Raw genomic sequence first — 27,483 nt, 5'->3', positions numbered from 1 at the left:
GGGTTACCATCCAACGGCCGAGGTTAGGTTACGCAAACTTGGCCCAAGTTAGGGTGACTCTAGGCTTGGCCAAATCTAGGTTATTCAGTCTTGGCCCAAGCCTGGGTAATCATTGGAATGGCCAAGACTAATTACCCAGTTATGGCCCGGGCATGGGACAGTATAGGTTTGCCAAGGTGGGCTTCCCAATAATGTCCCAGGCATGGCCCCGTCGTTCAACTCTGGGGCTTCCTGTATGGGTTGAGGTGTCATTCAACGCGGCTTGTCAATTTCTTGAAGCTGTATGAAAATTGAGCTTGATCGGTAGGGCTTGTTCAGAGATATTCCAAAAATAAAATTTTTTTAAAAATCCCGACTAGAAATTGTAGTGATGCGGTAGTTTGCTCCAAATAAGGCATGCCGAATGTCAAACTTGGGGCAAGTGAGGCATCCAAACGAGGCCGATGTTTGGGATGTAACGCAGTTGCGAGACTCAGCGTTACGTGGCTTCTAAATTCGGCGGCAGTTTGGAAGCCACACTTGCTGCAAGAGTCCTAAGCCTAAAGTGTCCTAAGCTTAGCTTCCGAATTCGGTGGCAGTTTGGAAGCCAAAGCTTGGCAAAATTAAAAAAAAAGACTTCAATTTCTGTATTTTTTTTTTTTTTTTTTTTTTTTTTTAATGATGCGGGAACCAATCAGATTTGTGATCAATTTAATTTCTAACCGAGTAGAAATTTTTAATTTAGGGAAAAAACGCTATAAATATTAACCGACCGCACACGATTTAGTGGGATTCGAACCCGGGACCATACGCACGAAAGACCGACGCTTTAACGACTAGGCTACGCTACCGACAGCGACTACTAAGTTTACTTGTGCTATATGAGATTGAAAGGATACATCACTTTGAAAGAGCAAAATATAATTGAAAATCTATTATTAGTAATAACAAAAAAATTTCTTTTTTTTTCGTGCACTATAAAATCCTGTATGTAAATAATTGTGATGTGTGTAATTTTGGTTATATAGTTATGTATAAAATCGTTTAAAAAGTATATAGGCTCTATATATGGCCACGTATGGTCCTTAGAGTGTTTAAAAAAAAAAAAAAAATTTTTTTTTGTTATGGTATCCAAAAATTGAAAATATGACTAAAAATAAAAATTATAGTACCACTTCAAGCTCCTTTTTTCTATTTTTCATTTAAATAACACAGGAAAAAAATGTTGTTTTTTTAGAATTTTTCAACTCACAAACAAATCAACGGATTTTTATGCACAGTAAATATTCTTGTAGTAAATTGAACGGCCAAATTAAGCTGTTTCGGCTTTTTTTCGGCCAAATATTTTCACCTGGTTCGCAGGAAGTAACGGTAACCGAAGGTTTACCGAAGGTTTACCGAAGGTTTACCGAAGTTCGGCTTGCCATAGATGTCCCTAGTTTCCCTTAAGCTTGGCTAGCAATCTTCTAGAAACCTTTGGAATGCCTAACTTCCACACTTTAAAAAATAAGGTACTGACATCAAACTCCCTTAGAGTTTGACAAATTTCATCTTCAGTGAAACCAAATTCGTTTGAACCAACAACAACTAGTTTGTCTCAAGAAAATCATTTTTATTGAATGAAAATCTCTACTCGATTATGAGAAATTGCTTAAGCGTTTATGTTAAAAGTTTTCAAGTTTGACCGTAATTAAAGTAACATTTGATTGAATAGTAAAATATATTTTAATTAAATTTTGGATGTACTTGATTTAAAAATAAAAACTTGTTAACGCAAACTCTTCAATTTTTAGAAATTTAACTGAAACTCTTGAAACGTTTAATTTGACAACTTCACTTGTTTCAATGAAACAAAAGTAGTTTCCTATAATACCGAACGTGTCGTGTCAACCGACAAGTTTCTTGGGGAGAGAATCCGACGAGGTTGTTGGAGTAATTTGACGCACTCACATGAAAACTGAAAAATATTCGACAAGAATATAAATGTATTCGTTACAAAATATTGAATTATATTTGAATAAAAGTCTTTATATTATCGATTAAATAGAAAAATTTATTTATAAAAAGAGTCACATATTTATCTCGTTTAGATCAATGTATAAGCAATTGACTGTATATATCCATTCAATATGAAAACAAAGTACTAGAAGCACAACTAAACTAAAAATTTCCTACAGGTTCCGTAGCGTAGCGGTAAAGCGTCTGACTCTCATGCGTAGGGTACTGGGTTCGAATCCTCCGGATACCAATAGTACGATTATTTAATTTTTCACTAAAAACTGAGTGTGTCAGAATTATTTGTAAAGTGTTAATATATATAATGTAATAATAATAATAATAATAATATAATGTAATTGTCCCAATACTTGATAAAAAAAAAAAAAAAAATAATAAATAAATAAATAAATAAATAATAATAATAAAAGTTAAATCAAAAATAAAAAAATGCAAAAGAAAATTATTTTTTAATTAATTATTGATGAAATAATTAAAGGCAATATCCACTTGGTTCAGATTACTGTTTTTTTTGGATCAATGCAATACAGAAATTTGAAACAATTCGATTTTTCATTGAATCAATTGCAAGGAGAGTTTTTACGGACCTAAAAAAATATTACTTTTAACACTAAAATTCATTTGCTTTAATAAAATTATGACTTAACTGAAAATTCTTCATACCTTCAATGACCTTACAAATTACTTTGAGTGAAATTTTTGATTATTTTATGTAAAACGAAAATCATTATTGTATCAACAGCATTCATGACTTGAACTAATTCCTATTTTTTTTTAAATGAAAAAAGCTATTGAGTTATATCAAATACTATAGAGTTAGTTCAAACGAATCGGGACCTTGGCTCAAGAAACTCTTAGTTGGAGCAAAATATACTGTCAAACGTAGAGGGCGGTAGATTCAATCGTTTGACGCGCTTGGCTGTATCCAAACGCACGGAGTACTTGAGCCAAACGAATCTGGTTTGACGTCAGGAATCTTTTTTACAGTGCAGGAAGTAACGGTAACCGAAGGTTTACCGAAGGTTTACCGAAGTTCAGCCTGCCATAGATGTCCCTAGTTCCCCTTAAGCTTGGCAAGCCAACTTCTAGAAACCTTCGGAACGTCTAACTTGCAGGAAGTAACGGTAACCGAAGATTTACCGAAGTTCGGCTTGCCATATATGACCCTAGTTCCCTTTGAGCTAGGCAAGTCAACTTCTAGAAATCTTTGGAACGCCTAACTTGCAGGAAGTAACGCATAAGTAACGCTAAGTTAGGCAAGCCAAACTTGCCCCTCACTAATTCTTCGGCATTCCACACTATAATTTCTAGTCGGAATGTTTTTTTTGGATAACTTTTAATGTGCTAGATGGATTGATTCCGAAATGGACTGGGCTCTAGAGCTTTATAAGCCGCGTCGAATGCCACCTCAACCATCAAAATCGGTTTATTCGTTCAAGAGAAACCGTTGTCGAAAGAATTGAAAAAAATTTTTTTTTTTATTTTTTTTGAAATATCTCAAAAACGACTTGATAAATCGAATTCAAAATTCGATCAGCTTCAGAACTGGATAAAACGCGTCGATTGCCACCTCAACCGTCTCAATCGGTTTATTCGTTTGAGAGATATCGTTGGAGAAAAAATAGTAAAAAATTATTTTTTTCGAAAAGAACGGCATACAAAAGTATTTTCGAGCTCGAAGAGCTCGAAAATGTATTCACAATAATGTTTTCGAGGTTCTTCAGCTCGAAAACAGCAGGAAGTTTTGGGGCTGGCCCGCAGGGTCAACTGACAGACCAATTTTTAACTTCCCGCTAAGAAAATTGTAAATTTTCAAAAATTCGGGAAGTTATTGGTTTCGGTCCGATTTACAAAAATCGAATTTCCATCTTTCATTCTTATATACATGGGAATTTCTACTTTGTTAACATGGGAATAATTTCCTTGTTAACATAGAAAATTTTCCCATGTTGACATTGAAGAATTTTCTATGTTATTAAAGGAATTCCATGCTGCAGCAATGTTAACACAAGAATTTTTTTAATGTCGACATGGGAATTTTTCCCATGCTAATATAGAAAAAATTCCCATGTTAACATTGGAATTGTTCCTGTATTACATCGTTATTTTTCCAATGTTGATATAGGAAAATTTACATTGTCGATATAGGAATAATTCCTATGTAACAAAGTAAAATTTACCCTGTGACATAGTTACAAATTCACATGTTGACATAGTAAAATTTACAATGCCAACAAAGGATTTTTTCCCAAGTAAAATTGGAAAAATTCCCATTTTTTTCTCTCCGTGTATATATGTAATAGTTGTATGAGGTTATTTTGATTTAAGAATCGTTGAAAAGTTTTTTTTTTCACGGCAAACGTGAGACGAATTAGGGCGGCAAGCATAACTAAATCAATAACAAATTGATTTCGAGTTAAGGAACGAATTTTGGGGAAGAGAAATGTTATAAATGTAGTAGGCGGGTGTTGAATCTCAAGAAAAGGAAGGATGTTACCGCAAAATCAGACTTCACCGTGAAAATAACAATATAGGTATTTTTTTTGTATATATTATGCGATTAATGATTTAATGTGTCAGTAATGCATATGGACTTTTTTGATGACTTATTGAATTTTTGCTAAAACGGTACTTTATTTTTGAGTTATCGTTAAATGATTTTTAAAAAAATTCTGGGCGTCGGTTGGCCCTGCGGGCCCCCCAAAACTTCTCGCTGTTTTCGAGCTCGAAAATGCTTTTACAATTGTTTTTTTATGAGCTTTTCAAGCTCTAAAAAGTTACGTTTTATGCTAAAGTTTGAAAATTTAAGAATCGAAAATCATCGATGAAGAAGCGGTTTTTAAATTCCCGGGTCAAAAATAAAACTTGATTCAGGCTCGCTTCGCCTTATTTTCTTTTGAAATGATCGATTTGCCGACTATTTTTCGATAAGATCACGACTTTTTCGACTTAAATTTAATTTATTTCAACTTTTTGAACTTTTTTCATCTTAGTTTCAACTTAGTTCAACTTATTCGTGTTTTTTGATCTTAGTTTGAACTTATTCGTCTTTACTTCGAGCACGATAGTCATTCACCTTACTTTTGACTTGCTGAACCAAGTCGAAAAAAAGTTATTTATTTGCCTTACTTCCGCCTTTATATACAAAAATTATTTCACCTTAGTTTTGACTTTTTCGTCTTAAGATTTAAGTCGAATAAGTCTAAACCAAGTCAATTTCGACTTGATTTCAACTTTTTCGTCTTAAATCGTGACTAAGTAAGCCAGTTAAGTCTAAACCAAGGCAAAAACTCAATGTATTTCATATCTTCGTAAAAAAAAGTCGAGTTTGTCTTGTGAAAAACGGCTCCCAATTTCGACTTGGTAAACCAAGTCTAAATCAAGTTTTATTTTTGACCCGGGTTTTTATTCCTGATTATGTTCAATAAAATAAATGTATTTTATAAATATAATTTTTTTTTTGGTAATTTGCAAATATTTTCGAATCTGCTGCATCAACCAATCTGAAATTTTCAGAAAAGTTGATGGCCAACGAGCTCTTTCGATTGCCGCAAGAACCATCCGAATCGGTTCATTAGTTAAAAAGTTATAGAGTGTCTACATTCACACTCATACACACATACATACATTCATACACCCACACAAACACACACACGTACAGCATCATTCTGAAAATGATCAAAATAGTTTTCTAGAACCTCAAAACGTCGACTTTCGATCTCGATTTTCGAAAATCGGGGTGAAACTAATAACTTCCCAAATTTTTTTAAATTTACAATTTTAATAGCGTGTGGTTAAAAATATTTATTAGTAGTTTAATGATTACATAATGATTTGTAATTTTATGTAACGGCTATAGATGCGCGATTAGTTTTAACTTCTGAATTATTTAACAGTCTTCAAATTACTTGTCGTGTATACATTTATTTGTGTCTATTTTTTTTTTGTTTTGAAAACTGTTTCAAAACAATTCAATACATACACTGTAAAAAATCACCGGGGTAAGTCCAAACGGTGTAGGTGTTAAAATCGGCGGTGTTAAATTTCAACACCGAAAGCGGTGTGAAAATAACGCCGCCGCTGGTGTAAATATTCTGTACCGGTGTTAAAAAAAAATCTCTGGTGTTAAAATAACGCCGCTGCCGGTGTAAATATTATAGACCGGTGTTAAAATAACGCCGCCGCCGGTGTATATATTCTTTACCGGTGTTAAAATATTTTACTTTGTAAATATTTTTACTTACTCGATCACTATACTTGTTAATAAATGATATTCTTTATTAATTTTCATAAAGAACTGACATTTTTTGTGTTTTATAATCTTTAAAGTTAATACTCCAAGCGGACGCAGTTTATCCTGCTTTTACACCGGTATTACTCCGCTTTTACACCGGTTACCCCGCTTTTACACCGATATTATTCCGTTTTTACACCAGGTACCCTGATTTTACACCGATTTTACTCCGCTTTAACACCGGTTACCCCGATTTAACACCGATATTTTTAACACCGGTGAATTACTCCTTCTACACCGGTGTAATTTTATTTTAACACCGGGCGGAGTTGAAATGAGTCCATTTTTAACACCGCTTTTTTTACAGTGTAGGACATATTTTTTCTGTGAAATAAACTGAACTTGCGGTAAGTATTCGAATTATTCGTAAATTTTAAAACTATTCGAAAAGTTTGAATTATTCGTAAATTTGAAAATTATTCGAAAAATTTGAATTATTCGTAAAATCTTTGTTATATATTATCTCATGTGCTTTGATATTTAAAGATTAGAAATTCGAAAACTTAAAAACGATTCAAATTTGAAAATCTACAAATAATCTGAATTGTTTTACTCGAGTTTTGAATTGTACATGTACTGCAGTAATATTTTATTTTGATACTTTTTGCACACCTCTAAAAAGTAAGAAACGAAATTTATTAGCAAATTTCAAGTGGTACAGAAAACGTTTTCTATCACCTGACTCTCTAAACATGAATAAGTGAAAATAAGTGAATATTCACTAATTCCAAGTGCAAACCGAACCACTTTTTGAAATTAGTGGTTCGGTTTGCACTTGGAATTAGTGAATATTCACTTATTTTCACTTATTCATGTTTAGAGAGGACAAAAATGCATACGCGTGACTAGACGATGTCCCTAGACTGAATTATATCATTGCATAAGGTCAGGTCTGAACAGAAGTTTGGTGTTTTATGATGTATGTAATGTTGTGTAGAGTTTAGTGTCTGAGTGTACGAGAAAGATACAAGAAATAGCAGCTGCTTCTTGTATGACCCATGGTCCTTACACGAGACAAAATTGTATAGAACGAATAGAACACGGTTTTTGTGAATAATAGGTACATGCGGGGGTGATGGATAGTCAGGTCAGCATTTTGGTTACCGTGTCACTGGTACAAACGTTATCATAAGCTTCAAATTTAATATTCTTTACAACTTGTCTTACATCTTAGTATAAAAAAAAATAATAATAATTTAAACTATTTTTGGTTTTTAATTTATATAAATTTTGATATAAAATTAAACCTTGAAATTTTGAAGATAAGTGCGATGTTAGAAAATACGTTTATCATGAATTGATTTTACTGGAATGCGTAATCGTGGATTTCATTGTAATATTTTTCTTAACGTTCATGTGTTAGTTCATTTATTTCATTTTTTTTTTTTTTTTATTTTTTTTTTTATATAAGTTTGTATATGTTTTTAGCTTGCTTAAATAGTAAGAAAAAAAAGAATAAATAGTGCATCACGTGGATTTAAACGAAAGTTAGAAAGCATCTATGACAGTTAATGGGTACAACATTCTCGATCTTGAAGGATTCGATAATGGCGTCATGATACTTGGCGTAAAAAAAACCGTTGCAATTTTAAAGTTTGAATTGGCGTTATAACTTTTTTTTTATCGCACTATGTTACTCAGGTAAAATCGCGAATTAAGTCTGTTGGGTGGAAAAGAAGTAGAAAGAATTAACTTAAAAAGAAGGAAAGGTAAATGGATGTAAAAGTATGGACATGAGTTATATATATATATATATATATATATATATATATATATATATATATATATATATACATTGGGACGAAGAATAAAAGAAAATGACGGTTACATATTAACCTTACGTTATCGGTGATAGGTTATAAAAAAGCGTTGTTACACCTGGAAATGTCAAAGGAGTTGTACTTATATACTAAAAAAAAAAATCTTTACACACGTATTTATCTAAATCACGGCGTATTTTTTCCGAAAAGGGTAGAGAAAAAACGTTACGTCAACGTCGCAATGTTAAAACTTTCCAAAATCACCCCAAAATAATGAAAAAAAAATTGTTCCGCTTTAGTCCCACGGAATCTTCTCACGATGAGATGAAATTTCGTGTTAAAAAAAGTAAAAAGAAATAAAAAATTATGACGTACCCTAGGTTACCTTGAGCGATACAAATTTCGTGTAAAAAAGGGAAAGTAATGTGTACGTGCATGGATAAATTATTCTCATTTGAAATGCTATGGTGTCATTATAAATCCGGACTGTGTGAGTCTACAGAAATTGAAATAAACACATGCAAAAATTACTATGGTCATAGTAATTTGGGCATGTGTTTCTTTCAATTTTTGCCAAGTGGCCAATATGGTCCAGCTTTACTATGACTCTATAGCATTTCAAACAAGAATAACTTCCCCGTGTGCTCGTTTAATATGAAAAGTAACATTGTATGAGGGACTGAGCTTAAAAAGGAAATACTTTCTCAATACATTGTATGTACTCGAATTGCAGTTGATAAACTAAAAAAAATTTTATAGCAATTCCACCAATCTTGATTCTCTATTACGTTTTTCTTTTCTTATAGTGGCTACCTGCTTGTCTTGGGTTTTTTTCGTTTTTCAAGGGAATCTGTGTCAGGTATTGAGGGAAAAAAATATATATATATATCAAAAGATATAATTCCCCAGCATGAAGAAGAGAGAAAATCATGAAGAATGAAAACGCACGTTACTTTAAAAAATACCGTCTTCGGGAGTTTTTTCATTTTTTTTTTTTTTTTTTTTTTATTCTCTATTCCTATCATTATTCGTCTTTCTCTTTCCAATACACCAACATTTACCTATGTCTTATTTTTGTACTCCCCGTATATTTTTTCACAGGATTTCATTCGATGGGAAGATTCAAGCATGACTATACAGAATAAACGTTTTATATATATATATATATATATATATATATATATATATATATATATATATATATATATTTATATGTATGTTTACATATAAATCTTTTTTTTTTATAAGCATATAATTTAATATTAAAATTTTTTTTATTGATGGTATAAGTAACCTCTCCGTTGAGGTCTCATAATCGTATGCAATATCGATTTTCTTCCATATAACCTGAATATTTTTAGATGTAAATACATTTTTTTTTTAATTTTCGTAACGTATTTATTCATTTTTTCACGATAAAAATTGTTCCAATAGAAATTATAAACGAATTTAAATTATATCAAAAATCTGCCTTTTGATTTTATATTCAAATACTTATTAGAAGAAAAAAAAAAAAAACAAGTAAATAACCGTTACAGGATATGGCGTTTAAAAAACTTTTGACGCCATTGGTCGTTCAAACGATTATACGAGATTCATATTACAATTTTAAATAAAAAATATCATAGTAGTAGTTTTATATATATATTAAAGTGAGTACTAACAGCAAAAAAAAGTGCAACGAAACTTATGGAAGTAATAAAGTACTAAGTGAGAGAGAGTTAACGAAATATCAAAAGAGGTGGCGAGGGAGGTCTTCACAACACACGATGATTGATGTTACGAAGGGTTGTTTTTTAGTAGTGGGGAACAGTTCATCCTCTAAAGGGTTCTGCTTAAAGCCAATCAGCTTTGAGTTCGTTCAAACATTCTCCAATAGAGGACTTATGGTTAATAAGTGGGGATCGTTTGCCCTTAGGGTCTGATTCTTCAGTTTAGAATATACATCGCTTCACTTTGGTATTCACTCACCGTCGATCCCTCGACGCGGATTGAAATCGCAAGTGGTGTCACTATTTTTTATTTTTTTTTTTTTTTTACGCATTAATATTATCCGCGTAATACTTGCGGTGTGAGTGCATAATTTGTTTCATTATTATGAATAATTAATAAATTAACAAATCGATATTTAAATAAAATTAATATTTATATAGATCAGTGTGATTTATAAATCGAACGATAGACTAGAAATGTTGATAAATAACTTAGTTTCACTTTTATTTTTCATAATTGTTATTTTATTCTTTATTCAATGATAAATCTAATTTGTCGTGCTGGAACTCGAAAAAAGTGTTCATGTGACAAAGGTGAACAGTGACGGGTCGGTGTGTAGTGATTTAAACATGGTATTTATTGAAGACCCGAGGATGACTTTTGCGGATATGCGGCTACATGCCACCAGTACTCCTACAACTACTCCAATACGATATCATCTTAATAAATACCGATCACAAAATAATAATAATTGTACGATTATTTTTATCCATAAATTAAAGTAAACCCAATAATTATTTTTAAAAAATTATTGATTCAATGGTAGAAAAAACAAAAAAAAAATTATTAATACAGTAGTAAACATTATGTATTTTCTTTTTTAATTTTAGATGCCGATTTACATGACGATGTTGACGCCCCTGATCTCAGTGGTGATGACAGAAGTATAGCAAGTGATGTCCGTGATGGACATGAAGCTATTTTGGACCATGATTCAATGGATTCTGATCGTGGTGCACTTAATCTGGTTTGTTTAATTTATATAAATTACAAGATTTATAAAATCATTTATTTACTTTGGAAAACTTGAAATTTTAAGTGCGTGGATGACTCAACTAAAATGATTAAATTCTGATAGTTGTTTAAAATATAATAAAATACAAAAAATTCTTACCACCTTGCTAATACACAAGTGCGATCGTGAACCTCAACAACCAGTTAATTATGGGTGGTAAACAGATGGGGATAGGGTTCATCTTTTTGAGTAAAATTTTACCACCTAAAAAAAAAAAAATGAATAAATAAATAACAAAAACTGTAGAACTTTTTAGTTCAAATATTATATATGTATAATCTTTAAATCTTTTTCTTGACTTCTATACATATTATTGATATTACGTGTGCATTACAATTACATTTATCTAAGTGTTGGTTAGTCAAAGAAATTTTGATAAAATCGTGAGTTTTATAAAAGAAAATAATATTTAATAATCAAGTCAATAAAAATAAATAAGAATTAGTTAGTTTTTTAGACAGAGAATAGAATAAATTCATTGAAACATCAGCTATTAAAAAAAAATTTAATACACCCTCGTTCAAAAATGTATAACTTTATCAAGTTTTAAAATGTTTTATTCATTTTTATATAAAACTAACGGTAAAGAATTTAAAAGATTAAATATTTGATCATTAAATTCACAAGTAAACAGATTTTTATCACAGGGTTGATTTTTATTTTTTTGGTAAATTTTTAAGTAAACTAAAAATTTTTTTTTTATTTAAAAAAATTATTAATCTGAATTAATTTTTTATTAGGTTACAGATGTTTCACAACGGAATAGTAGCGGTGGTACAAGTGGTAGTGCATCATCACCAAGTTCCGGGGTGAGTAGTCAATTAACCGGAAGCCATGCTGGTGCAGGTAATTCACCAGCAACATTGGCAGCTCAGTTAGTTAGCCAACAATTGTTGATGCATGGTTCTTTGGGTACATTAAGTTCACAAGAAATTCAAACATTAGCATCGACTCTGCAACAACAGCAACAATCACTACAACAGCATCTACAACAAATTGCCATGTTTCATCAAGCTAATCCAGCGACGGGTCAACTTCCTGCACAAGCCCAGTTTTTCTTACAAAATCAGGTTTGTCCGATCTTTCAGTTACATACATGCATACACTCGTTCATTTTTTTTTCATTTTACTCCTGAAAACTTCAACAAGGTCATTTTGTTCTCATTTTGCAATGCACTTGAGAAGATTAGTACTGATGAAGAGATCCCACTGGATATACATTTTTCGTGCGTCAAAGACTCTGCGTATCTGATCTAGACTTTTTTAAAAAAAGATTTTTAGATTAGTTTAAAAAGATCCCTCTAACATTTACTGACGACTCACTTTGATTACCATTGAGATACTTCCGTACTCTACGTCATGGTTTGTCACGATGTTTAGATTCAACAAAAATTTTTTTTTTTCTTTACTTTGTTATTTTTTTTTCTTCGTTCTATACACTTGAATAAGGGTTCTTAAATGATAGGGTTCACTCGGTAAAGGAATTCAATGGGAAGTAACAATTATAAAATGAATAAAAAAAAAAAACTTTCAAAAAAAAAATAGTTCCTTTGTAAATGAGGATCCTTATAGATTTTGGTATCTATTGAAAGCCACTGTGTGGCTGATACAACGTAGAGAATCACCTTGCCACATCTTTTATTACCTCACACGTGGCAAGGATCAAAAGATGTATATATATATATATATATATATATATATATATATATATATATATAATATTACTTTTTTTATTAAGAACCCTTTTATAAATTTTGTTGTCTCGATTTTATAAAACGACACACGACCTTCTCAACGCACAAATCCCTATTCTGATCTGGGTTTGTACACAACCTGTGTGATTCCTGACACGCGATCGAAATAAGACGTACATTTTATCATATATAATCTTTTCCACTGGTTATCTTGAAAAACTTTTAGGTATACGATATTTTAATTTTCACTCATATCTCATTAAGTCGTCCTCATAACTTTTTTTTTTTTTTGTCTACCTCAATAATTAATATAAGCATATTATTTTATCATTTTTTGAAAAAATGGAAATAATACTTGTTTATTATGAACTTTTATAATTCATTCAAATATTCTGGTTATAAAAATAAACTATATCTAATCATGAGTTATCTAAAAAGAGTTTTATGTTTAGTGACACAATACTTTATCAAACATCAGAAGTAGTTTAATGTAATGATAAAAAATAAAGATATAGTGTATAAAATAAACAGAAATATATTTTATTAATATAAATTCTCAACAATTAAATAAATATAAATAAATAATAAAATTTTTCAATAAAATAATGAATTTAGCAGTACTAAAAAAAATTTAATTTTGAATCAAATTGTAATCTTTAGTAACAATTATATATTGTATCTGAAAATAAAGTGAAAACGTCACTATGGAATGCCCCACACGCGACTTGACTCATTGTAGCTCTACCCAATCCCAAGAAGGGTATATGTTACTGTCAGTAATCGTTTAGTTAAATCAAAATAAAACCTACAGTGAGAATAAGAAAGGGGTATAAAGCTATAGGTTATATACATATCATGTATCATAAACTTTTTACCTGTCCACGTGCCGATACTTTATTTATCCAACACGCGTATAATTGTAATATCAATAGTATATATTATATAGTAACAAAACTATCACCTGATACAAAACATCCTCCAATTGTATATGAATGAGTGGCAACATCTTACAGGGGCCGGTGCAGAGGGGCAATTATTACCCATCAGATCGTCATTCACATTCACAGTTCATTTAGGTGCTGTCAGGTTGACTGTCATGGTTCTTAATTTCGACTAAATAATAATTTATAGTAATAGGAATAATCTTTTAAAACCCTTGTAAAACAGTATGCGATGTCATATCGATTTAATACGCAAATTACTTCATGTAGAAGATGATTGTTAGCTATTTTTATTATTGATTATCTATTGTTAATAGTTTTTTGTTTGTGATTAGGTACAGCAGGCAGTGGCACAAGCAGCACAACAACTTCAAGCTTTACAAAAACAACAAGCATTACAAGGTGGTGGTGGTCTTATAGGACGTAATGTTAGTCAACAAAGATCTCCACCACCACCTGGTACTCCACCGGCAGTTAAACCACCGACAACAAGACTAGAACCATCACCTGAAGAAACAACAGATCTTGAAGAACTAGAGCAATTTGCTAAGACGTTTAAACAAAGACGTATAAAACTTGGTTTTACCCAAGGCGATGTGGGTCTTGCCATGGGAAAACTTTACGGCAATGATTTTTCTCAAACAACAATTTCAAGGTATAAATATATATACATAATAGGGTGTTTAAAAATAAACATTTTTTTTTTTTTTTTTTTTTTCAAATCTTATGGTCTTAAAAGTTAATCTTAGGCATTCAAAAAATTGTCTAAAAAGAGCAGCTCGAAAGCTCAACCCTGCTAAGAGCTCAACGAATATTAATTTTCTCATTTGAATTACATGTAAAAAAATTTTTTTTTTTGTTTTTTAAAAAGAAAGTATTAAAAAAATTTTTTTTCGAAAATCGAAGTATATAGTCTTGTAGGAAATTAAATTCTCTACACTCTACAAAAAACTCCCTGAGTGTTTTCTTCGTATAACTAACAAAAAAAAAGTTATGAAGCTTGAAACAATAGTAAATTGAAAAGCTTAACGTAAAGATAATTTCCGGATTTTATTGCGTGTCCATGTTTATACGGTGAATCTATATACTATGTATGATCAGTAAGGTGTTTTTAAAAGATTTCTGAGATCTTACTTATTATCCGTATAAATTTCGAAAGAAAAATATTTTTTTTAAGAATTAAAATTTTTTTTCTTTCTGCATTTTGAAATTAAAACGAAAGTTTTGTTTTGAAAGTAAAGAAAATTTTTCCTATGTGTTCAAAAGAAAGATTGACAGTTAACATTAGTTCAGATGAAAAAACCTGAATTTCTATCAAAAATCTGTTTAATATAATGAAAACATAAAGTTATACTAATTAATATAGTTTAAAGCTTCATAACTTTTTTTCTGTTAGTTCTCCGAAGAAAACACCTGGAATCTTTTTTGTAGAGATTTTAATTTCCTACAAGATTATGTACTTCGATTTTCGAAAAAAAAATTTTTTTTAATACTTCTATTTTTAAGAAACAAAAAAAAATTTTTTTGCATGCAATTAAAACAGGATAATGAATATTCGGTGAGCTCTTAGTAGAATTGAGATTTCGAGCTGATCTTTTGTGAGGATTTTTTTTATACCTAAGACTAACTTTTGAGACCATAAGAAAAAAAAATTTTTTTTTGAAACACCCTAATACATGTATTTTATTTAATTCGCATTACAGATTTTATAAGGCTTATACTAGCAAATGGTACCTTTAAAGAAGCATTAATTCAGATAAATTTTTCTTTTGTTAATTGATGTATTTTTTTTATCTAAAAGTACACTTATCCAAAAAATTAAAGGAACAAAAAAATTTTATAAATTTTTTAGTGATTTTTGGAAGGTTGTATTTGCGTGAAAAAAGATTGTATCGAAAAAAACAAAAAAAGCAAATTGAAGCTTGAAATCTCTAGTTTAAAGATCTTCCAGCAAAATATTTTTTCGAGCCACGGTTTTTACGGAATCGTAAGAAGAAGGTTGAGACAAAATTTTTCTAAATTTTTTGGTTTTGTTTTTAAGGTCTACGGGGCCGGGAAAAATTTTTTCAAAAAAAACGAATTTATGGCTCGCTTAGGAAACTTATTCAGCTATAATCAACTTTTTTTCGTTTCTCTATACGTCAATTTGCTGCTGAGATATCAGCCTTCAAAAGATCCTTTTGTCTTTTATTATTGATATCTCAGCAAATAATGACCGCACAGTAATTTAAAGGGCAGTTTCAGAAACTTGGATAAATTCCCTACAAGCTCCATTTTCGATTTTTCCAAAAAAAAATTTTTTTTCATCCTTGATATCCATTTTAAAAACCCTTAAAAAGTGGCCATTTTCTGGTTTTTTAGTCGACTCATCGCTACTCTGCAAATATTCATAAAAAAAATAATGTTGCCAAGTGATTTTACCGCTTAATGTACCCTCAAAAACCCTGGAATTTTTCAGATTGATCCATTGAACCGTTTGTCCGGGCCGATTGCTCAAAGTTTTACAAAACAATTAAAGGAACAAGTTTTATTCCTTAACTTGGGTAATCATTACCGAAATGAAAAAAATCAATTTTTTCGGATTTTCTTTCATTTTTGCGTTAGTTATTCAGTAAATGTAAGGTAAAGAGAAAAAAAAAAAAAACATTTTCGAAAAACGAAAAAAAAAAAAAAAAAACTGAATAAAACTTAAAAAAAAAAGGAAAAAAATTCTTGTTTTATCTCGTTTTTCGGAATTTTTTTTTTTTCTCTTTACCTTACATATACTGAATAACTAACGCAAAAATGAAAGAAAATCCGAAAAAAATTGATTTTTTTCATTTTGGTCGGCGGGGGCAGGCATCAAAAACAAAACAAAAAAAAAGACATAATTATACTTATAAAAAATAAAAAATAATTATTTTTTTTGAAAGAAATAAATTTATGCCTATGAACAAGTTTTTTTTTCTTGCCAATAAAAAATATATAAATAAGTACATAAACTTCCAATAATTAACTTCGCCTCTGCATCAAAATCTTTTATCACCTCATCCTCGTCCATAGATTCATCCGATATAACTTTTTCATTTATCTTATTATTGTAATTACACTGTTTAATTAAAATATTACATACAACGTGACACAAAAATACTGACGTATATATAAAGCATCGATCTACGACGTTATCGTGAAAAATTTTATTTATAAAGTCATCGACGATCACTAGATGGCAGAAACCGGCTGTTTCTGTAGGCACCAAAAAATGTTTTGCTCCCGGCGATATAAGTGAGGCGCGTGTAACTCCACCACGAGAGGGAAATAAGACTTTAGGCCTTAAAATTAGGGAAGGAAGTGTGTACTTTCGACTAAGGTATAAAGAAAAAATATTTTGCTGGAAGATCTTTAAACTAGAGATTTCAAGCTTCAATTTGCTTTTTTTGTTTTTTCGATACGATCTTTTTTCACGAAAATACAGCCTTCCAAAAATCACTAAAAATTTATAAAATTTTTTTGTTCCTTTAATTTTTTGGATAAGTGTATAATACATAAAAAATACAAATTTTAGTACTTTGTTTTTATGCGTCACTATGGTTCCTGGCGCCAATCCTGGGAACTATAAGTGAAAAAAAACTCCGATTGCATAAAATTTGTATTTTTTTTTTACTTCTAGATAACAAATATATCAATTATCAGATGAAAAATTATTGTACGACCTTATGGTTCCCAGGATGGGTATCGGGACCCAAGGACATAAAAAAAAAAAAAAAAAAACAATTAAAAATCATGAAAGTTTATAGTACTTCATTTTTCCACTCCTAAATAAAGAATGTATCAATTATCGGAATAAAATAAAAAAAAAATTTTAGTTCCATACAATTCAGTGGTGCCTTATAGAATAACTGTCGATACGTCCTTTTATTATTTATTTATTTATGAAAATTAATTTAAAAATACATTTTTCTGTTGAAGGTTTGAAGCACTGAATCTCTCATTTAAAAATATGTGTAAATTAAAACCATTATTACAAAAATGGCTTGAGGATGCTGATAACTCATTAAACAATCCAAACTCACTATCTAATCCAATGACCACACCCGAAGCCATTGGTAGACGGCGAAAAAAGCGGACATCTATTGAAACAAGCGTTCGAGTTGCTTTAGAGAAAGCGTTTTTACAAAATCCTAAACCAACGTCTGAAGAAATAACAATTCTTGCCGATAATTTAGCGATGGAAAAAGAAGTTGTTAGAGTGTGGTTTTGCAACAGGTTATTACTATTTATTTTTTAATAATAAATTATTATAAATGACAAATGAAATATATATACATTAGACTGGGCCAAAAAACAAAAATTTTCTTCTTTTACGTCACTGTGAAAATATTAATCATGGTGACAAAAAAAAAAGTATCATCGCTATTTGTGATTTTCTTTTAATGGGCGGGTTTTTGGCTCATAACTCTCAAACAATCGAGATAAACGAAATTGACTTAGATACATTTCTTGTAGGAAATTGAATGCTCTACAAATAAGGTCTAATTGAAATTGTCGGTCAGATGAACCGATTCCTTATAATCATGCCTTGAACGTTTGTATGATTTTACAATTTGATTGTTCAACTTTGAAATTTTGTAATTAATGGAAAAATTAGTTTCCGAATGAAAGCCGATGAATATTCTCAAAGGAAATTAAATGCTCTACAAAACATGTCTCTTAACAATTTTTGCTAAATTCACTCTTTTAAAAGTTACTTAAGGTATTGATGCTGTTTTAACTTAACTTCAACCTTGAATAACTTTCGATGGAGTGAATGTAGCAAAAATTGTTCAGAGACATGTTTTGTAGAGCGTTTAATATCCTTTGAGAATATCCATCAGCTTTTTTTCGGGAACTGATTTTTACATTAATTACAAAATTTTAAAGTTGAACAATCAAATTGTAAAATCATACAAACGTTCAAGGCATGATTATAAGAAATCGGTTCATCTGACCGACAATTTCAATCAGACCTTTTTAGTAGATTTCATAAAAATCTAACTATTGTATTTGTCGTCATGATGGAATTTTCGAAAAATTTTGCTACTTCTAGACTCAGCTCGAGGAGCTGAGTCAGAAAATACATTTGGTTCAAAAGTTTATATATGTATTTTTACATATATATATATATAGAAGGTTATTTGCATGTTTGCATGTTTAGGTTTCCACTATATTTAAATGGTGTATTACCGTACGATGGACGGTGTGGCTCGATAAGTTATAGATCAAATTGAACGGAATATAGTATAATGCCGGATAGCTCAACTGGTAGAGCACTCGGCGCGATACCGAATTGGTCTGGGTTCGATTCCCAGTTCGGGCTATCTATATTTTTCTCAATTTATCTATAAATTGTCTTATTGAGAAGGTTATTTGCATGTTTGCATGTTAGGTTTCCACTATATTTAAATGGTTATATATATACATATATATGTATATATATATATATATATATATATATATATATATATATATATATATATATATATATATAACGCGCCGTTCTCTAACGATAGCGTCCGCAATTCTACACCGATCTTAATGAAACTTAGTATACTTATTCTATGGACGATTACCTTGGATGAGTTCGAAGATGAGCCAATTCGGCCAATAAGTTTAGTAGTTATGGTTAAGTAAAATTTTGTAAAATTTCCAAAAAAAATTTGTTTACTTATTTAACTGGATGTCACTTTCAAACGGGAAGAGTTAGCTTAGTTTTGTTTGTTCTATGTGAAAGCTCATTCGATTGCCTCTAATTTTGACTATACAGCTCATTGATTTGACCATTTTTTCTAATAGATAAATGGTTTTGAACATTTGCAAAATATTATAAAAACTAATTTTATGCAGGTTTTCACTATATTATAGCCTTAATTTTAAACCGATCGCCTTGAAACTTTGTATACGTATTTTGAGGGTGACTACCTTGCCCGAGTTAGAAAATGAGCTCAATCGGTCGATAAGTTTAGAAGTTATAGCATTTCAAAATTTTCAAAATGTCCAAAATTCATATTTTTTCTTATTCTTTCTTCAATATCTTTTGAATGTGATAACTTATTGACTTTCTATAAAATTCATCTGAAAGCTCTTCAAATAAGCTTTAATTTTCATGCCTATATATGTGTCTAGACCAATGAAATTACTTATTTTACCATTCATTTAATGAAATTTTGCTATTGCATTAGTTCTCCTACTTCTTAGTAAATTCATGGAGCTACTTAAATTTATATTATTGCAGTGTGACACTTATAAAATCCAAATATCTCAATTCAGTGGGTATTTCCAATTTTGTTTTATCGACAGTGTATAAATGATATGATATATCAATAACAAGATTCATATTAGTTATGATGATAATATTTTCTATATCTACCCGTCGTTTGATATTCTAATAGGCTCTTCATTTCAAATATAAGTACTAATTTCAAGTATGACACTTTGATATATCACAATCAAATTTTAATGTTAGATTATATTATTAGAGGATTTTATTGAAAGCAAATTATTGTCTTTGTCCTTATGGTAGAATTTTCGAAGAATAAAACCATAATCTATCATAATTCTTCGAATAGGATCCGAAATACCATTGGTCCGATAGTTTTAATATATGCTTAGGTATCTTTAAATAACGTCAAATCAAACTATATAGTGCATTATCATCAAAAATTCTTCTGAAGCTCATTTAGTTAGCTTCAATATTTGGCATTATACTTAAAATTTTTTGATTTTTTGTATTTTATCATCTTGAGAATTTTTAAGAAAATGTCAAAAAAAATTTTATTTCGTTATTAACTTTTATTTGAAAGGTGAAAAAAATCAAATAAAGAGAAATCTACTTCCATTTCGGCTGCCGAATGGCCTTTTTTTGAAGAGCATTCAATTTCCTACAAGAAATGTGCTAAAGTCAATTTCGTTTATCTCGATTTTTTGGGAGACATGAGACAAAAACCCACTCATTAAAAGAAAATCAAAAATTGCGATGATACACCTCTTAATATTAATATTAAGGGCTCAAACTTGAACGATTAATTTTTTTCGGTCATCATGATTAATATTTTCACAGTATTGTTAAAAAAAAAAATAGTTGTTATTTTCGGCCCAGTCTAATATACATGTATATTAGACTGGGCCAAATAAATCGACTATTTTTTTTTTTTTTTTTCGATACTGTGAAAATATTATTCCTGATGACAAAAAAAAATTATTGTGCAAGTTTGAGCTCTTAATATTGATATCAAGAGGTGTATCGTTACGACTTTTAGTTTTTTGACAGAAATTTCATTTTTTACCCAAAACTTGTGAATCATCCATCTGAAAAATTTGAGCAATGTATATTTTTAAAGGAAATTGAATTTCCTACAAAAAATCGATCTTAGTAAATTAACGTAAAACGAGCCGTTTTCTTGTAACCGTGCCTTAAACATTGATTTGTTTTTTAAATTGTTTGTTTCTATTTTGGATTTTTGTAACTACTAGAAATATTGAAATTTTTTTTAATCAAAATATATATTCTTGAAGGAAATTTAATGCTATACAAAAAAGGTCTCTTAACATTTTTTGCTAAATTTACTCCTTCGAAAGTTATTCAGGTTATTAAAGTCGTTTTGACTCAACTTCAACCTTGAATAACTTTCGAAGAAGTGAATTTAGCAAAAAATGTTAAGAGACCTTTTTTGTAGAGCATTAAATTTCATTAAAGATTATGTATCTTGATTAAAAAAAATTTCAATATTTCTAGTAGTTACAAAAATCCAAAATAGAAACAAACAATTTAAAAAACAAATCAATGTTTAAGGCACGGTTACAAGAAAACGGCTCGTTTTACGTTAATTTACTAAGAGAGATTTTTTGTAGGGAATTCAATTTCCTTTAAGATTATACATTGCTCAAATTTTTCAGATGGATGATTTACAAGTTTTGGGTAAAAAATGAAATTTCTGTCAAAAAACTAATAGTCGTAACGATACACCTCTTGATATCAATATTAAGAGCTCAAACTTGCACAATAATTTTTTTTTGTCATCAGGAATACTATTTTCACAGTATCGAAAAAAAAAAAAAAATAGTCGATTTATTTGGCCCAGTCTAATGTATATATTAAACTGTCAGATAAATTTTTTAGATGAAACGAATCTCAAAAGTTACTTTAATAAAAAAAAAAAAATATCCTCCGAAAATTTCTGCTCAATATTTCGAAAACTGAGCTTGCGCACTGAGTGATTTTCTTTTTTATTTGGAATACATGTAATACTTCGTGATTGTTTGTGAAAAATTTTTGAAAAAACATTTTTTAAAATTTTGGGTCGTAAGATCTTTCAAGACATTGAATTCTCTACAGAACAATACGATTGCTTTATAAATCCGAAATTGAAAAAAAAAATCTGGGCAACAGTTGACCCTGCGGGCCAGCCCCAAAACTTCCCGCTGTTTTCGAGCTCAAGGAGCTTGAAAAAATTACTGTGAATGTATTTTCGAGCTCTTCGAGTAAGAAAATGTAATTACCTGGGATTATTTTTTATGAGCTTTTCAAGCTCTACCAAGTTACGTATTTTGCTAAAGTTTGAAAATTTAAAAGTCGGAAATCATTAATGAACAAGCGTTTTTCAAATTTTTATTCTTGATTATGTTCAATAAAATAAATGTATTCAGGCAGAAATCGATGTAAGTGATCAAAATAAAGATTGAAATGAGTTTTGACTCAGATCAAAGCGTTAATATATAAAATTTCCCAAAAGAATATTAAAAATGGTGTTATTTCTATTTTTTTGATAATATGATTCAAACTAGAGAACGAGTTACATTGCATCATGTGGTGATCGAAAGAGATTAAAGACAAAGAGTTGGTATGGTTTTGAACATATTTTAATACATTATATTACTAATGATCTGGGAAACATAACATAAAATATTAATAGGTGTAGGAATTGATCAGATAAGTCACTTCAAAAATAATTAAAAAAAAAAATTTCACTATTTCTTTCTCCAACGATATCTCTCGAATAAATTAACCCATTGAGATGGTCGAGGCGTCAATATCGACGCATTTCATTAAGTTCTAGGGCTGATTAGATTTTTTAATTAATCAATGGAGCCGTTTCTAAAAGATTTCAAAAAAACTAAAAAAAAAAAAAAGTTTTTTTTTTTTCGTATTTCTTGTCTATCTTAGAGTCTGTACCCAATGGAACGATCTGATGTTATTAGGAAAGTTGACAGCCAACAAACCCTTCCGATTGTCGCAAGAACCATCTTTATCCGTTAATTCATCAAAAAGATATTCAGAGTTTACATCTATACACTCAGCAAAAAAAAAAAAAAAATAGGCGCTGGGACAGGATAAAATCCTGTTACAGCAACAGGACACATCTTGTGGGAGCAACAGGACAAAATCCTGTTGCACACGGATAAAAATAAACAGTAATTTTTCCTATGTTGGCACAGTAACTATTACTATGGGGACATAGGAATTTTTCCGATGTAAAGATAGGGAAATTCCCTATGAAAATATAGAAAAATAATACTATGTTACATAGAAACTTTTCCTATAATACATAGGATAAGTTCCTATGTTAACATAGTAAAAGTTACTATGTCAACATAGGAAACATTCCTACGTCAGAATAGGAACTATTCCTATGTTACCACAGTAATTTTTCCGCTGCAGCGTAGGAATTTTTCCTATGTCAAACATAAGAATCCTATGTTAAAACAGGAATAATTCTTATGTTAAAAAAATTATAAAAGGACGAGATTTTTTTTTCTTTTTAAAAATTCTAAAATTTAAATTCAGACAAAGTTGGTATAACTAAGACGTTCACCAATCAGAACGCGTTAAAATAAACCATTAATTGTATTAATCCGGTTTAGTTTTAATGAAGCCTTCAGAAGAAGGACCTAAATTTTTTTTGTATTATACCAAGTATTACAAAATAAATTGTTCATGTCTTACAATATTGTGTATTGATTTAATTAGTTAATTTAAATGTTGATTTGACTTGCGCTAATCATTTATAAGTCAATATTCATTTTAATCGAGTAAATTACGTTTTTCTATCAACTATTGATTTCATCACTCTAAAACCAAGTGTGTAGTCGAATTAACACACTTGCCGAATAACATTTAAACACCATAAGCAATCTATGGATTTTTAACACACCGTGAGACGTGTTCTAAATAAGTACAAAAAACCATAGTTTTGTTTATGGCCTTAAACATAGAACACATTTAATGTGTGTTGATATAATACATTTGTGACACCCTTGGTTTTAGACTGATGTCGCTAACTTCCAGGTTTAAAATTAAGTTCATCTTAAAAAAATTATATTTCTACAAGTCACATTGCTTTTACGGAGTAAACATAGGAATATTCCTATGGTAACATGGTAGAATTTCCTATATACACAAAAGGAAATCTATTGTGCAACACAGAAAAATTTACTACGTTAACATAGGAATTATTCCTATGTTAACGCAGTACACTTCTCTATGTTCGCATAGTAAAAATTCCTATGCGAACATAAGAAATATTCCTATGCAACATAGGAAAATTACCTGTTTTTTTTCCGTGCAGCAATAGAATTTATTCTGTGGAATCAATAAAATAACGAACAAGTTTCATGCACAAATTTTTTTTGTCAATATAGTGAAATATTAAAATTTGAAAAAAAAAATTCATTTTGGAAAATAAAATCTAATTTTAAAATTTGATTTTTTTTCCAAACTGAATTTCTTTTTAAATTTTTAAATTTTATTATACTGACGAAAAAAAAATTGGTACATGAAATTGTACCTTATTTTATTGATTCTACAGAAAAAAGTCTGTTACTGCAACTGGATTATGTCCTGTTGCTCCCACAGGAGTGAGTCCTGTTGCAGCGCCTATTTTTTTTCCGTGTACACACACACACACACACACACACACACACACACACACACACACACACACACACACACACACACACACACACACACACACACACACACAACCGAGGTGAAAACATTAACAATTATAAAACGATAACTTTCCGAATTTTCGAAAATTTACAATTTTCTTAGTGGGAAATTTAAAAAGTTACAGAGTTTGGAACTTGAGGAGAAAAAATCGAATTTTAAAGAAAATAAATTTGTAATGATTCTTATTTGTTAATGAACGTAAACTTTTGGAACAATATATTCAATGAACCTGAATTGTCAATTTCAATTACGATTAAATTAAGCAAAAATAAAACTTTTTTCATAGTATTCTTCACAAATTTTTAAATTCAATAATTTTTTACATGTATTTCAAATCAAAAGGGGGACCTCCCTATACGCCAGCTCAATTTTCGAGACATTGAGCTGATATTTTAGGAGGGTTTTTAACTTCCCGCTAAGAAAATTGTATATTTTCAAAAATTTGGGAAGTTATTGGTTTCGGTCCGATTTACGAAAATCGAATTTCCATCAGATGTCGACGTTTCGAGGTCCTAGGAAGCTATTCTGACTAATTTCACGATTATGTCCGAGTGTATGTATGTGTGTACGTGCGTACGTACGTACGTACGTATGTATGTATGTAAATATTCATAACTCTTGAACGGATAAACCGATTTTGATCGTTGAGGTGTCATTCGACGCGGCTTGTTAATGTCTTGAAGCCGTAAAAATTTGAACTTAATCGGTAGGGTGCATTCAGAGATATTTCAAAAATAAAATTTTTTCGAAAATGTTTTATTTGGATAACTTTTAATTTGCTCGATGGATTGATTCCAAAATCTAATCAGCTCTAAAACTCTATAAGCCGCGTCGAATGCCACCTCAACCATCAAAATCGGTTCATTCGTTCGCGAGATATCGTGGGAGAAAGAAATGCTAAAAAATGGTTTTTTACAAAACAATGGCATACAAAAGTATTTACGAGCTCGAAGAGCTCGAAAATATATTCACAATAATGTTTTCGAGCTCAACGAGCTCGAAAACAGCGGGAAGTTTTGGGGCTGGCCCGCAGGGTCAACTGACAGACCGATTTTTTTATTTTGTTAGAGCAACTTTTGAGATGCATTTCATCTAAAAAAAACAAAAAAAATTGAACAGTCTAATATATACATATATTAATATAAAATTTACTTAATAGGCGACAGAAAGAAAAACGAATAAATCCACCAGCAGCAGCAATAGGGAGTCCAACAATGACATCCTCAGCACCATCAGTGTTTGCTTCATTGGCTAGTTCGATGTCAGCAAGTCCTTTAGCACTTACAACACATTCATCAGGAATGTCTGGACATCAACATTCAACACCACTTAGTTCACCTTTGCCATTGGCGCTAGTCTCTTCTGCGGGAGGGAACTATCATAGTCTAAATAGTAAATCTCATGAGTGACAGCAACCTGCGACCCATCAGAGGGACGCTATATATTATCATCATCATCAACAACAACAATCACAAACGCAACCACAACCACAATCACCACTGCAACAACAACAACAACAGCAACATCATTATCATTATCATCATAATCATGATCATCGTCAAACGGCACAGTCTAATCATCAATATCATGATCACAGTCATCAACAGAATCAACGACGTTTGTGCAATCTCCCTGAATTTTATCATTAATCAAAAACTATAAATATGGACAATCGACAGCCCAATCGATAACTATTAAGTTATGTTTTATTTATTTCCTTAACAATTACACTGTCTCAAGTTATTTATTTTTTTAAATAATTATATTTTATTAAAATGTGGATTATATACTGTGAATTAATAATAATGTAGACAATCCACTTAACTGAGAAAAAAAAAATTTCAAAGTGAATTAATTTTACGAAATTTATTATTATTATTATTATTATTATTATTATTATTATTATTAATATTATTATTAAATAATCCTTTATTAAATTAAAAGGCTGTTTTGTTATCGTTGATATACTTTTTGAAAGTATGATAAAAAAAAGACAGCAAAAATTAAAATGATTATTCGTGCTAACGTTAGTCTTTTTCTTCACTGATTAGTGGTCAATGTATATACGTAGTAAAATATGATATAATAATTAAATAAAAATAAGAAAAAAAAAAATGTTAATTAGATTTAATTATGACTGTTGTTTACATGAATTAAGGGCGACAATTTCCAAAAATTTTTGTAATTAAAAAATCCTCGGATTACATCTAAATATTTAAAATTTTAAAACATTTAGGTACTCTGTCGATATCAATTAATTATTTACTTTTTATCTTATCAACCAAATAAATAATTTATACGTTTAAACGATAATCTCTTGATTTCTTTTTTTATTTTCAATTACAGGAATCTTTTATTTTCGGTTTAAAATTATTCATAAATAAATATTTATTAAAGGTTAAATTATTATTTGATATAGCTTCTTTACTATATTATAAATACAATCATAAATAAATAATATTAATAACAATAAAGAAATCTGATAATATTCTTTATTGTTGAAAAAAAAAAAAAAAAAAAAAAAATCAATAATGTCAATAATTGTTAAATTTGTTTATTATGTTTTTTCAAACACGAAAATAAATGAACAATTAAATAATGATGTTATTATTTATCCACCGAATGAGATTTATCGTTACGTATAAACAATAGTTACAATAAAAACGGTAAAAAATAATAATAATGATTTTAACTAACATTTTTTTTTGATTCTTTACATTGATGTCGATAGAGTTTACTAGTGAGAAAGGGAAAATATTTATTGTATTGTTTTATTAATGATGTGCTCGTTTCAATGTAGATATGTATTAGGGTGTGCCAAAAAAAGTCGATAATTTTTTTTTTTTGACTCTCCCACGGAAAATCTGTTGGTCAGCCCTAAAAAAAAATTCAGTTAAAATTTCAGCCCTTAATTTCAATTTTAAGAGGTCCATCATCGATCTCAAAGTTTTCCCATTTCAATAACATGGTAAAACTATTTTTTTATATTATTTATGGCTGCAAACTGTGAGGATTTTTTTTTTTGACATTATTGATCAGTGAACCTTC

The 27,483-nt window shown here is 29.9% G+C and overlaps 1 protein-coding gene across 2 annotated transcripts in view; it reads left to right on the top strand.

The window, feature by feature from the left end:
- The window catches only part of LOC130667696 (POU domain, class 2, transcription factor 3-like), a 270,847-nt gene extending 244,131 nt beyond the window's left edge, over positions 1 to 26,716 (top strand). For both annotated transcript variants that reach the window (XM_057469483.1, XM_057469482.1), the window contains 5 exons: positions 10,653 to 10,789; positions 11,578 to 11,907; positions 13,808 to 14,127; positions 17,421 to 17,717; positions 25,595 to 26,716. In XM_057469483.1, coding sequence (XP_057325466.1) covers positions 10,653 to 10,789; positions 11,578 to 11,907; positions 13,808 to 14,127; positions 17,421 to 17,717; positions 25,595 to 25,844 — 1,334 coding nt within the window. In that variant the 3' untranslated portion in view covers positions 25,845 to 26,716. The remainder of the gene's footprint in view (positions 1 to 10,652; positions 10,790 to 11,577; positions 11,908 to 13,807; positions 14,128 to 17,420; positions 17,718 to 25,594) is intronic.
- The last annotated feature ends 767 nt before the right edge of the window (positions 26,717 to 27,483 follow it).

Source organism: Microplitis mediator, chromosome 5 (genome assembly GCF_029852145.1).
Source record: "Microplitis mediator isolate UGA2020A chromosome 5, iyMicMedi2.1, whole genome shotgun sequence".
Classification (NCBI taxonomy): Eukaryota; Metazoa; Arthropoda; class Insecta; order Hymenoptera; family Braconidae; genus Microplitis; species Microplitis mediator.
Note: the sequence above shows the minus strand (reverse complement) of the source record. Positions and strands in the feature narration are given on the sequence as shown.